We start from the raw sequence: 14,166 nt of genomic DNA on the forward strand, positions 1-14,166 counted from the left end.
GTTAGCAAGAAGTGATATCAAGTGGTTAGAGAGAAGTGTTGGCAGGGTATAGTGAGTGTTGCACAGATACCTGACTTTTTTTATATTCTTCTAGTCTCCCTTATATCTCACAAAGAAAGTGTTGTATGGTTATTTGTTTTAGTGTTCAAGTAGACACAGAAGTACAGCTGTAAACTGGAGCAGCTCAGACCCATGATACAAGTCATCTGTATAGTGATGGATATGGCAGAAGTGACCATAAGGGAAAAGGAATTCAGTCTCAGTCGCGGTTGCTCCTGTATCCTACCTCGTTCTTCCCTGCTGTTTGGGTGCCAACTTATTTTCAGTGCCTTCTTGTATAAGCTGCTGCAATGTGTTTATAAACTGTAAACACCTTGTAAAGGTGCAGTCAAAAAAGTAGAGGACCAAAGATTTACTTTACTTCCACTAGCCACACCTCTTTATTCAGCTTTCTGACATTGTCTCTGCAAAGAAAACCTTTGGGCTTGTCCAGCCTATTGACTTAGGACTACAGTTTTTTATGTGTCGAGCACCCTCTAAGGCCGTAAAGTTGTAAGTTGTGTAAAATATGCAGTGTTGGATTAGGCCAGCAGAACAGTGTTAGCAGTTTAAAAGATCAAGCAGTGTTTTCTGCACTTGTGGAAAAAGTCTGACTTTTTCTTTTAACCGGAAACTTTAAGTAAGATTTCAGGAAAGGGAGAGTTGCAAGCACTGCATGTATCGTTGTGCTAAATGCTGGTAGAAAAGCAGAATTAAAAAAGTTATCACTAGCAGCAACAATTATATATTTCCTTGTATTGTCTATGAGTAAAACTGATTGGCAAAAGGGAACAATTTGTGTCTCCAGTGCTCATCAGTTTTATACTGCTTCCCAGTGAGCTGGAAGCCAGAGGACAGGAGAAGGAAACTGACCCATGGATGAGATAAGTTTAGGTCAGCTCTTTCTCTGAGATAGAGGCTGTTTGTTCCCAGCTTCTTCTTCTGCAGTAATTTATGATCATTTCCACATTGGAACATCAGCAGAAAAGGAAAAATGTTTTGTGGTTAATCTTTTTTCCCCTTACATATTTTTGCATTGTGTAACTTGCTTACTTTGGTAACTGAAAACACTAAAATTAATGACACTTCAATTAGCTTTAATTCCAGTGTAACAAATATTTCTCTTCCCTTGCTTGTAGATTAGTTAAAATACAGTTTTAAGGCCTTGATCAACCTATTAAATTATGAGATGCAACATTACAGAGCTATTAATTTCTCATCCTAAAATGTACCTCAAGAGAACTAAAGGAGAACGAAAAATTCTCCATCTCTAGATGAGACTAGCTCATGAATGATTACCATACAGTAGATCCAGGTCGTACAAGAAATGCTAGGAACTTCTTTAGTGACCGCAGTTTTGAAACAAAATGGACAAACACTGCACTAAGATGGAGAAATAACTTTGAGAGCTATAAATGGTCTCATAGTCACTAGGAGGCATTCCTGTTGATGGCAAATCCCACTGGTGTCAGTATTTCATTTCTAGTGGAAAAACATAAGAAAGAAGGAAATCACCAATGAATGCAGCTGAGAGAAAAATGGTGATGCTGTTGTAACCCTGCAAGTAGCTTGTGTATAAAGTTAAATTAGAAAAAAACAATAATCTTTCCCCTTCAGTAAAACTTCAGGGATTTCAGCAGAACTTATGAGAGCAGATCTCTCCATCATGGAGGAACAGGGCCTGAGGAACTTACGCTGTAGTCTTTGCAATGGGAGTCAGGATCAAGGAAGCAGAGCTACTGAGCGCTCAGCCTCAGGCTCTGTAGCACGTGATGTGCATGCTCCCTGCTTTCACTGACTCCCATGGACACTGTTTGGAACAGAACAATGAATGGACCTTTTTTCATCAGTTTAACCCATGCTTTAAAGCACCATGAGGCACTAGATCTGTGTCTCTATGGCCTTCCTATTTTAGTATAGATTCTTTCTTTGGTGCAAAATAGTTTAGATGTCCTGAAATCTGAACTAGTCCTCTTTTGCTGAGCAGATGACGAGATTTCAACCTAGTCTAGTATTTTGTTTCGATAGTAGGTAAGATTGTTTCAAGCCAAGTGATTCCTTTGCTTTTTGTCTTACAGATACTAGCACCTTTTTAATATATAATGAAGATCACAAGCGTTGTGTGTTGGCTCTGAGTTCTAATTCAGTGACTACTGCTCCTTGTGTTCAAGAAAATGAGTCACAAAAATTCAGGTGGGTCTCAGATCACCAGCTTATGAGCATATCATTGAAATTGTGCTTGGGAGTGCCTTCGAAGAAAGACTGGGTTCCGATCACTCTGTATCCTTGTGACAAGGCTAGCGAACTTCAGCGATGGGAATGCAGAAATGAGACTCTCTTTGCAATTCAAGGGGAAGATTTATTTTTCAACTATGGAAACAAACAGGAAAGGAATATTATGCTTTACAAGGGATCTGGTTTATGGAGTAGGTGGAAAGTCTACGGAACTACAGACGATCTGTGTTCTCGAGGCTATGAAGGTAAAGTTCTATAAATTAATTTCTGTATTTTGAACTGGCTGCTATATGTATCTAATTATAGTATAGAAGAGAATTACCTTAATCTTCTCGATAATCAGTGAATGTGGGCTTTGGTAAAATCTATAGTACTTGAATGTGTTTTGTGTTTTCTGTGGAGTTCCTTTTGCTTTCTAGTCAAAGGCCTGATAATTAATAATTAGATAATTAACCACGCAAGACAGTGGTTCATCTGGGGGGAGAGAAAAGCATTTGATTGTTCAGAACATGCATATAACTATTACACAACAGTTAATAATATCTTTGACTTTTTAGATGTGTACAGAAAGACAAAGAGTGAATGCCTATTTTGTTGATTATGTTCACCTCTACTCTGTGACCTCACCCCTGGGGAGAAAATATGATTTTTTTTTCTGTAAGGATTTTTTTTTTTAATGTAAAGATATCTTCAGCTCCAGTATGTTGATGGTGCATTTCTAGATGTTTGAGATTCCTCTGAGAGCTGGTGCTGAAGTGTTAGACAAGTAAATTGGATATTTTTAATAGTTAAATTTGGAAATGCTCATATATACACGCACATATATATCTATGATGGCATTTTGGCAGAGAAAGGGAAGTATCAATTTTCTAGGGTTTATACAAAGAATAATTACAGCATTGTGGCTCTGCATCAAGGGCCTTTATTTAGGGTATAAAGAAGTTACTCTGTGGTGCAGCTTTCAGTTTATACCTACGTGACATGATGTCTAAAATGATCAGCAACTGAGTTATCAACAGAGGAATCAATGATTGTGTGGGCCTAGAAAGCAAATTGCTTGATTTTATGGATTTTATACTTTTGATTGTTACATAAGTAAAATTTAGTGTGGGAATACATTTGTCTTTGCTCAGTCAGTTCTGGTCAGTAGTCTCCTTTTCTGGCCAGTGGTCTCCTTCAAGTGATGGAAATAGAACTAGTTGTGGCAATGGGTAGCAATTTACACCTACAGATTAAAAACTATCAACTTTCCATTTATAATGCATATTGGATGCTACGCTATTATAATGCATATTGGATGCTAAGCTAGCAAACTGCATGCTCTAATACGAACATAAATCTGGAGTGATATAGATCCCATGCAAATTACCACTTACACATTTATTAAACTATTGTGTTTCCTTAGATACCTACACAGTGAGAGGAAATGCTGAGGGAGCACCTTGTGTATTCCCTTTTAAATTTGGTAATAAGTGGTACGCTGACTGCACAGATGCTGGCAGAGCAGATGGCTGGTTTTGGTGTGGAACCACTGCAGACTATGATGCTGACAAGAGATATGGATTTTGCCCACTGAAAAGTAAGTTTTGTGTACTGCAGGTTCTGCTTTGCTCTTTTATTCAGCTGCATGGGGAATAGTGCTGTCCTTTCCATGTGCTCTACAAAATGGAATTCAAAACTGTATTTTTCTGTCTCTACGCAGCTAACTATCCTTTCAGGAACTATTTACATAAGTGAAAACAGGGCTCAGCATAAAAAAAAAACTGACTAAATCCAGGTGAGAGAGAGCGTGGACTGTACACTGGAATATGTAATTGCACCATTTACTTGAATAGAAAGTTAATTTGATGTAAAGATGTTACATTAGTATACTCCATAGTCCGCATAGGAGTTTGTGCTGCAAAATTGGGAACTAGAATATAACGTAACTTATGACTACTTCAGAAATGAATTGCATATGAATATGAAAGAACTTATGTGGTATTTCCTTAATATATGTACTACATAGCTTAATGTTCTACAGTAGAATAATTAAAAACAGTGGGAAGTGTTTATATTATTAATTCCCTGGTTCAAGTGTAATAAGAGTTTGTTATGTAATACAGAACTTTGTGTAGCAATGTTGATATTCCTTGAATTAAATTTGAATATATGTTTGAATTATGTTTAATTTGAATAAATTTTCTCTGGACTTCTGTAAAATATGTACTGAGCAGTTTGTGTGCAAACTGCTGCTTTTTCTGTCATGATGGGAGAGGTGGTATTTTTCCTTCCCTTCTTTATTATTGTGTTTTGTTGTAAATCTCCAACTGACTTCATTTAAGAACAAAAGAGAAAAATATGCCTTTCCTCTTTCCTTTGATCTGAAGAAAACAGAGTGCGTTGATCTTAACTGGTCTGACAATGAAGTTTTATTGTCTGAAGTATGATTTCCACGAATGTTGCATTCTTTATTTCAGAGAAATAAAAATTGCAAGTTTTTCCTCTGCCAGCATTATTTTCAATAAATTAAAAACATACTGGCAGTATTAATTCCATAAATACAACACACGCAAGACCAGCGTAGGCTCGTTACCTGTCTAGCATTCTTTGAGGAGAGCAAATAGGTGTCATTAAAAAATTGTTTAGTTCTTTGACATAATTCAAGGAAATCCATTCAGATTGTTTTTGGAAAAAGCTGCTTTATGCTGATTGCCTGCACACTTCCTTCCTGATTCTTCAGTACTGGCTATAAAATATTCACATTTAGGTCATACATTTTAACAAGAGACAGGCAGGAGTAGGAAAGTTTTAGTCCTACAATAAAGAATTGCGCTGTACTACAGAATAAGTTACTAAACTTCAAGAGCACCTTTTAAACATATAACATCAAAGTTTTTTATGTTAAAGGTTATTTCACAGAATCACAGAATGGCTCAAGTTGGAAGGGACCTCAAGGATCATGAATCTCCAACCCCAGTGCCACAGGCAGGGCCACCAACTTACCCATTTAATACTAGACTAGGTTGCCCAGAGCCCCATCCAACCTGGCCTTGAACACCTCCAGGGACGGGGCACCCACAGCCTCTCTGGGCAGCCTGTGCCGGCACCTCACCACTCTCATAGTAAAGAACTTCCCCCTGACTTCCAAAATAAATCTTCCCTCCCTCAACTTAAAACCATTTCCCCTTTTTCTGCTGTTATCTACCCTTTCAAAGACTTGACACCTCTCCTGTTTATAGGCTCCCTTTAGGTACTGAAAAGGCTACAATTAGGTCACCTTGCAGCCTTCTTTTCTCCAGGCTGAAGAAGCACAGCTCCCTCAGCCTATCCTTGTAGGGGAGGTGCTCCAGTCCTCTGATCACATTTATGGCCCTCCTCTGGGCCCTCTCCAACAGTTCTCTGTCTTTCTTGTACTGTGGGCCCCATACTTGGACACAGTACTCCAGATGGGGCCTCACGAGCAGAGTAGAGAGGGACAACCACCTCCCCGTCCCGGCTGGCCACCCCTCTTCTGATGGAGCCCAGGTTCCCATTTGCTTTCCGAGCTGCAAGAGCACACTGCTAGTTCATGTTAAGTAAGATGTCAGCAATGTTGCTTTTTTGAACTATCTGGGGGGTTTGAGGTGCTGATATAAAGTAGGTGGTGCAGCTATTACAACTCTTTGTTCTAGGGCTCAGACAAACACTGAAATAAAGATTGAATCCATCACTTTTCTACTATAAACAAAACCAACTAAGTATTGTCCAGTATGAGGAGGGCTAAGATTAAAAGCAATTTTAGCCAAAAGAAATGTGGAAATCTGACTGGTAGAGGTAACAAAATTGTATGAGTCCTTTAGATGGGGCTTCAAAAAAGATGCTGATATGGTGACAATAAAACTTGAATCTCTACAGGAAAAACTGAGAATTGCTGATATGACAGACAATTTTTAATATTCTAGGAAATACTGATTCTTTACAGGGTACACTATGTCTTCTTGAGCTATATATTCCATTGCAGCATTAAAGCATGTTTTGAGGAAGACTGCACAATTTAATATAATTGGGAACACAAGTCATGAGATGTACATGCAGCTGTATTCAGTAGGCAAAAGTCCACTGAGGCCCCTTTCTTGACAGCTGAAAGGGATAGAATATCTCTGAAAAAATTCAAAAGTCTTGTAAGGAGTGCATAAAACTTGCAACTGGTGAGGAAGGAAATAAAGAGTGCAGGGAATAAGAAAATATTTAAATAGCTTTAACCTTGAATATTAATCATTGGCCAAATCTGCATTTGTGCATCCATTCAACTTTATTTTATGATAGACTTTTTCCTCATGCTGGTCTTTTGAGATGTAGTGGTTTTAAGTCTAGTTCAGAATGCTTTGTAAATTGGTCAGCTAAGTTACAAAGAGTCATTTGTCTTGTTTCTTCTGATTTACCTGGAACTCATAACCTGATTTTGGATCTCACAAATTCATCCAGGAAAAAGGAAGATAGAAGACTTAGCAGAAATAATTCTCACTAATTTCAGTGTATATAAAAATACACATTGAATTATTCTGTGTAGAGATAAATTTGATTTTTGTCCAGGTCAGGTGTGGTTCCACATGAATAAAGTTCAGATGCTAAAACATACCTTCAGATTTTCATATAAACATCCTCTGGTTTCTCTGGGGATAGTAAGCTTTAAACAGTACCATTTAGATTTTCCCAAGCCCTGCTCTCTTAAGGTGTTCAATTGCCTAGAACTCAGACATTAAAAAAATCAAAAAATCAAAGATGAAGAAATGAACTTTATTTTTATGAAAGGCCAAAGTTCTGCAGAACAGCCTCATATGCAACTGCAAATTAGAGACAGGGAGAGGAAGGTTGAAGGTCAAATGAATGCTTGTTCTTCTCTTCCTTTCTACTGATTGCACAATATCTGTAAAACCCTTTCTCTAAGGCCAGACAATCTGCTTTACTGAATTATAGATTTTAATAGTTACAGTCTCTCTTTTATCCCAGACATGTGCTTGTGCACATGGTTGTGTAGAACACAGTGTAGTGAAGAAATTTTGGCTTCTGATACTCATAAAATACTGTGGATGGAAGTTGGTTTCTGAATAATGATAATGGAATGAAAGTTTCCATATTTATTGAAAGGTCCATATTAGAGTATACTATGAATTTATTTTGTTGCCTAAGGCTAACTCAAAAAAGAGGCACTTCATATAGTCTATAAACTATCAGATTTAATACAGGAAAAAGTGGAACTGGTTACTGACCTGTTGACATCTAATATGTACCACCCTTTGTCTTGAGTTTTGTTTATTGTACAGCTTTCCTCTTATTTACACGCACAGATTTTCTGAGTTCTTTGAATTGGGAAAAGGAAAAGACCTCTTTCTCTCAGATTTTTCATAGCTTGCAACTTAAGGAGCTGATACAGACAGGCTTCAGGAATTTCAGGATTTTTCCCATTGCCAGCAGACAAACAGCGACCTCTTCTTTATTCCGCTTTTGTCTTGCAACTTTATTCTCTCTGTGGAGTGATATTCGGCTCACTGTTGGGGGTCCCCCTATAGCTTCCATTTTTCAGTCCAATGCTTGGGTCTGATTATTTTAGTAAGACGTTCTAAAGCCACTTTACGTTGTATCCAAAACTGTAAAATAAATGAGGATTTCTTAGCTCAGAAAAATCATCTGGTTTATTTTTGGACTTTAGCTAGTGTGAGTTTGTAAGACCTTAGTGGTTTCCTCTATGGTGACAAAGCAGTTATTTTAGAACAACTGTAGCTGTTCATCTTAAACAGCAGCTTTGTTGTACTGGAGAAAAATGTGATACTGTTTTGTGATGCGTGTTGTCCAACATGGCTGTCATGGTTTGGCCTAGACCTGGGTTTACTAAGACATTAAAGAACTCCTTTTGTACCTGTTCTCTATTGCAGTGTGTAGCTTTGTGTATTTTTGCTCAGTGATTTATTCTATTTTGTATCTGTCTCAGTTTTTGTGATCAGCATTTCTTTTTCTCTTGGCAGTTAATAGCATTGATTCGTTGTGGAACACCGATCCTCTAACAAATGTCCAATATCAGATAAACTCTGAGTCCGCACTAACGTGGCATCAGGCAAGAAAAAGCTGTCAACAGCAGAAGGCTGAATTATTAAGTGTCACAGAGTTGCATGAACAAACATACCTAGCAGGTAGAGTAACATCATCTATCAGGTTTTTTTGAAAGAGATTTGTTTTAACTGCGACCCTTAGATAGCGTGTTCTATCTTGAAATCTGACATTTTCTTCAGTTCTGTTAATTGTGGATTTAAATTGTTATCTTGAATAATTCAGGTGGAAACTTGAAAAGATAATGATTATCATCAATTAATATTGCTGGAAAATTACAGAGATATAAAAAACGCAGCAATTGATTAATTTAAGCAGTAAGGAAAGAATTTTGGAATGTGTATAAATTCAAACTAGTGTTCAAAGAAAAGATGCAAATGTCAAGAACGTGTTCTTTTTACACTGTCTTTGCTGTGTGTACTCTAAGCATTTTTGACAAATTTCATTAAAACTGCTGTATCATCTTTATGCTTTATCTGCTCTATCATCTTTATATGCTCAATTATGAAAAGAAAAAGGAACTAATAAACAAGAGAACTTAAATACAAATAGCTTGAATTCAGATTCCTTTCCTCCTCCACCCTCCCACCCCCCAGTTCATTTCCAAACTTCCCTCCTGTGAAAATTCAATATTGAATTCATGCTTGAAGACATTCACGTTCTACAGAGGCAGCCTTGTTTTCACTCTGAGCCTGTGTGCACACGTGAGGTAGTCCAATATTACAGCTACTAGATAAATTAGAAAGCATTTTGATAAGCTTCTATGCTGTAAGCTGAATTTTTGTACTTTCTAAAATCAGAGGCTGATAGATTATTTGATAAACCTATTGTTAATGCTGTATGTAATCTGTTCTGTGAAAACTTTTGTTTCCAGTTAAAGGGTTTGCCCAAAACACAACTCTTCTTTACTGATAAAGTTAATCTTCAAATTAATGCTCAAGAGAGCATTTACATTTAGGAGCGAGTTGTTAGTAGACATGTTTTAATTGCAAACTATAATATATTGTTTCCAAAGTCAGTCTTTCATTCTGCAGCTATTCTCGCAGAATTAGGTTTTCCTGTCATGCTCAGACCTTGATTCTCTTAAACTGTAACTTGTTAGTAAAGAAGTAGTACTGGAATACATTAACCTGTTTATGCCAAATCAGACTCTGTCATTAACATTCCAATCCTTTTCAGTACTTAACAACCCCTGCCTTTAACTTGGCTGTGCTTTAAGTGCTACCCATAACCATAGTGTCAAAGACAACTAAATAAATAAAGCAAATTTGAATACTGGCATGATGCCATCAGTCAAGGCAGAAATGCTTAATGAAGCTGTGCAATGATTTCCTGTAAGCTGTGCAGAAATGCATCAATTCAAAAGCAATCAGCACTCGTCCAGCTAAGCTTGCAATTCTTAGATATAAAGCAGAGAGAAGCAATTGAGTTACAATTCCTATAAAAAATAACACAGAATTCAGCAGGACCATGCATGGGCATGGTATTATTCTAAGTGCTTTTCAGACCTAGAACAGTAAGTTGGAACATGCTTTGGATTCCTGACTTATGGCTGAAGTAGTGAATTCAGATGAGTTTCAAAGCAAACCAGATGTGCTGTTAAAAAGATGACTTTTGGAATGGCCTTATTTAAATGTGGTATGATAAAATATAAACAGCTTACAACACTAGTTTAAAATATTTAGTACATTTGAAGCTCACATTTGTTAATTTTATTGGAAAAGAAAATATTTACATGACAGGAAAGAATTCATATCGGATCTTAGAATACTGATTATTTATTTACTTACTCTCTGTGCAGCAATCAGTTTTATACATTGTAATCCTAGAAAAAAAAATGATTTGATTCATATTTATGATAATCTGCTTATAAGAGCATATATATATTATTGTTTCTTCGTTCTAACATAATTCCCAGCACCTAAAATTGTGAAAACTGCAAGTAGAAGTAATGTGAGCAATGTGAAACCATATATGCAGTTTAGCTTAGCCACCTGAAGCTAAAATTTTTAACTCTTGCATTGGGAAAAAGGAGAACCAAAGGGAATTAAGCTTTTAAGTTTCAAGAGAATGTTTGCTCTTGCTGTGCATTACCAGTATCTTTCTTTGTCTCTCTTACCTAGGTTTGACTGGCAAGCTCAGTTCTGCTCTCTGGTTTGGCCTTAACAGCCTGAATTTTGACAGTGGATGGCAGTGGGTTGGTGGCGCTCCATTTAGATACTTAAATTGGGTTCCAGGTGAGATTTCATTTTTTCTAAGGGGTTAAATTTTTTTCTTTTCCGGTTTGTTTTGGTTATTTGCTTAATGATTGGATCATTATTTTCATTTCGGATGAACCAAACTTGGTGATAATACATACAGAACAGAATATATTAGTCTAGTCTGCTCTGAGGCAAAACCAGCTGCTTCACACCTGAAGCTGCAGTGCTGAACTCCATTGCGAGTGTTCAAAACATAGCCTCCTATGCCATCTGTAGACAGCAGTGAAGAGGTGCTTTTCTGGCTTTTTATTCAGTGTCTGTGTTAAGGTGACTTCTTTCCTTCAGGACTCTTATTTCCTTGCACTAATTCAGGAAGTCTTTGGAGACTGACTTAAGTGGATGTCTGAATTTATACAGTTTGAATACGCTTCATTTTCATCAGGCATGTCACATGTATTTAATTTGCTCCATTTTGGTGGTAAGATCCAAACCAAATTTTAGGTGGAAAAAACTTCTTTGCAAGCTTTGAAGAGTGAATTGAACCACTGTCTAAATAGCTCTCCAATGGAGAGAGCACAAAAGGCAAACAGATGGGCTGACATACAAGTTCCTGAGAGGATGTTTACAGGTCTGTCTGCCAAAAGCGCAGGTGAGGAGCTGCATGTAGAGAAGGGTGGAGAAAGCCTGGCTGAGTTAGAGCCAAAGCCACAAGGGAAGCTGTTTGTGACTGCTAAAACTGCAGGCAGCTCTCATTTAACCTGTAAAGAATTATCTGAGTTTTAGAGTAACCAAAATGGGCTCTATTTGTTTTTCACTCTGCTGGCATCTATATAACCAATGTTATATTTGTGCTTTCTAGTTCACAGTTACACTTTTTTCCAGCTTAATCTTTGTCTCATCCCCATTTCCATGGGTGTTGAAGACCTAACTGTCCTTTCTACCAGTAAATTTTTAAAGAATTTGGGGAAGCTTTACATTCTTCCATCCCATGAGTTCTAAACAATAAGTTCTAAATAATACAACAAGAACAACAAGTTCAGATTAGCCAAATAATTGTTTACTGTTTATACTAAATGCAGAATCTGACTAGCATAGTGAACAGGTAACAAATTGCACTATAGAATTGAGAAAGTGGAAAAAAAATGAAATATTTGTACTGTAATACCCATCAAGGCTCTGAACCTGTGAAAAGAGTGTTAACAATCGTGAACTGGATAAATACCTCAATGTGTGGTCACTGTGAGCAGAATATCTGCTAAAGGAACGAACTGCACCATTCAGCTTAAAGGCCTGTTGAGAATCACAACTGCCTATATATTAATGTCTTATAATTAAAGCATAGAACAAATTCAGATCTGAAGGCAACTGGAAGTTTAACCATGAGGCATTTATTCCTAGTTACTATTGTTGAGTAGTTTGTCATTAAAAAAAAATACATATATAAAATTACCCATTTATTTATTTATTTTCTTATTTATTAAAGGACATCCTTCTCCAGAACCTGGAAAAATCTGTGCTGCATTAAATCCTGGCAAAGTTGCCAAGTGGGAGAATCGGGAATGCAACCAGAAACTCGGCTATATTTGTAAACGAGGAAATGCTACATTAGCATCTTTCATTGTTCCCGCAGGTAGGCTTGGTAATAATCCCCTAACAAATTACTAGTGGTGTCAAACTGAGAAAAGATCATGTCTGTGCAAAATGTGACTTGACCAAGCTTCCTTGTAAAAGTGAACGTTGTGTACTTCCTCTTTATTCTGGTCTCCTTACTTCGTGAGTTCTCTTTCCAGAAGCAAAACCATCACATTTTGTACATAGAATAAAAGGGTAAATAATTTAATGCTTAAAAAAATAGTGTAATTATCTAAAAGCCCATGTTCCCATTGAAACTAAACTATCTCTCTTGCTGTCATTTTTACTGCTTATGAAATGGACTAAGTTTAACAGCACAAATTAATAGTAAATTTAATGAATTTTTAAAAATTATTCTAGGATTTAAAGATTTGTTAACAACTATGTATTTATGTAATTATGTATGAATCTATGTTTTCTATATACCTAAGCTATTTAGTTTAATTACAAAATTCTTTAGATTAAATACGTGCAAACACTATTTTAGAAGAAATATAATTTGGGCACATGGTTATGTTGCACAGGAAAGACAAATCAGGGTTAAGTTTTCATAGCTTTATTTAGACTTGTTTCCTTATCATATCTCTTTGTACTATAATTTACACTGTAACTTCTTTCTTTGTTTCAACACTCTTTCCTTCTGTTATCCCTTATTTCCAAGTTTATTCCTCTTCATACAAGTTATACAGTTATCTCCCAAATCCACTGGCATTACTTTGCACAGGGTTTAGAAGAAGAAATCCAAACGCCTACCATATTTCCAGTCCATTTTTAAATATACATTATTGGAAGATGAGATGTCAAATGAGAAGTACCCCAAAAGTGTGATTTGAAATATATGTTTTAAAATACTGTTTCTACTGTTGCCAACATACAGCCAGCTCAGTGATATCAAAAAACCTGAAACAGTGTCTTCTGCCTAACTTGTTTCTCTTTAAGAAAAATGAGTGAGCCAATGTATTACTGACCAAATACTGAAACCAATGTTAATTAAATAAACTCCCGTTTTGAAAATGAGTTGATTGCTTGATTTGGGAAGGACACTAATGCATATTTGAACACATTTCTGAATTAAAATGCAAATAATTGTTAGCATGTCTATACTTTTGACAGCCAAAATCTTTATTTAGGTTAAAGTAGAGTGGGGCTGTTACTCATCTTTTCAGTTTCATAAACATGTCTTTTAAACACTGATATTTGTAAATGCACCACTGATTCAATGTGGCCAATTTTTTAGTTTTAGATTCAGTCTTAATTCAGAGCTAATGGCTATTTCTTTCTTATATATTAGGGTCTTGATTTCATGCCTCACCCTTCCCAAATTCAAGTGCATCTGTCATTTGCAGGAAGAAGAGAAATGAGACAAAAGGTTTCAGTTGTACAGAAATTGCTGAGTAAATGTGGTGACAGGTTGAGCAGAGGTTGGCAGTGGTTCACATCATAAAATATTTTCCAAAATGTCCTAAGGGAGGAAGTCATAAAAGGAATAAACATGCAGTCACGCAAGGTGTTAAGTGCCCTCAATTTCTAATGATGTGAAGGAAAACTCATGGCAGACAATGTTTTCCTCCCCAGGACTCCAGAGTCAAAATATAAATTAATTGCAAATTCATGCAAGCAATTAAGTTGTGCACCCACTACTAAATGCAGAGGCAATTCTTTAACATTTTGACCCCAGAAGCTACGTTTAAGTTCAAAAGAGCAGCATGTGAGGACTGTGGATGAGAACACTTCATAACAGTATGTAATCACATATCTATAACAATGAAGTGAAAAATCTTCACAGGTACTTTCTTTTTGTAGCATTTGAAGATTTTCAGGAATTCAACAGCTGTGTTGACTTTCTTTGCTTGTTTGATTTTCTTTCTACTTTTTTCCAGCAGGGGGCCACATTATTATATACCTTTAAGTTGTTTAGACTTTAAGGCTTCAAAGCAGTTGATCTGTAATACAGCAAGATGTATCAATTAGAATCCATTTATTTCACATGCAA

At 36.5% G+C, this 14,166-nt stretch overlaps 1 protein-coding gene across 1 annotated transcript in view; it reads left to right on the plus strand.

Moving 5' to 3' along the window:
• Positions 1-14,166, plus strand: part of LOC107309030 (macrophage mannose receptor 1-like) — a 48,200-nt gene that overhangs the window by 2,547 nt on the left and 31,487 nt on the right. Inside the window, exons 2-6 of the mRNA XM_015853439.3 lie at positions 2,118-2,519; positions 3,680-3,853; positions 8,259-8,423; positions 10,464-10,577; positions 12,025-12,171. Coding sequence (XP_015708925.2) covers positions 2,118-2,519; positions 3,680-3,853; positions 8,259-8,423; positions 10,464-10,577; positions 12,025-12,171 — 1,002 coding nt within the window. The remainder of the gene's footprint in view (positions 1-2,117; positions 2,520-3,679; positions 3,854-8,258; positions 8,424-10,463; positions 10,578-12,024; positions 12,172-14,166) is intronic.

The sequence above is a fragment of the Coturnix japonica genome, chromosome 2, assembly GCF_054131305.1.
Source record: "Coturnix japonica strain WE chromosome 2, WE-NBRP24, whole genome shotgun sequence".
NCBI classification, from domain to species: Eukaryota; Metazoa; Chordata; class Aves; order Galliformes; family Phasianidae; genus Coturnix; species Coturnix japonica.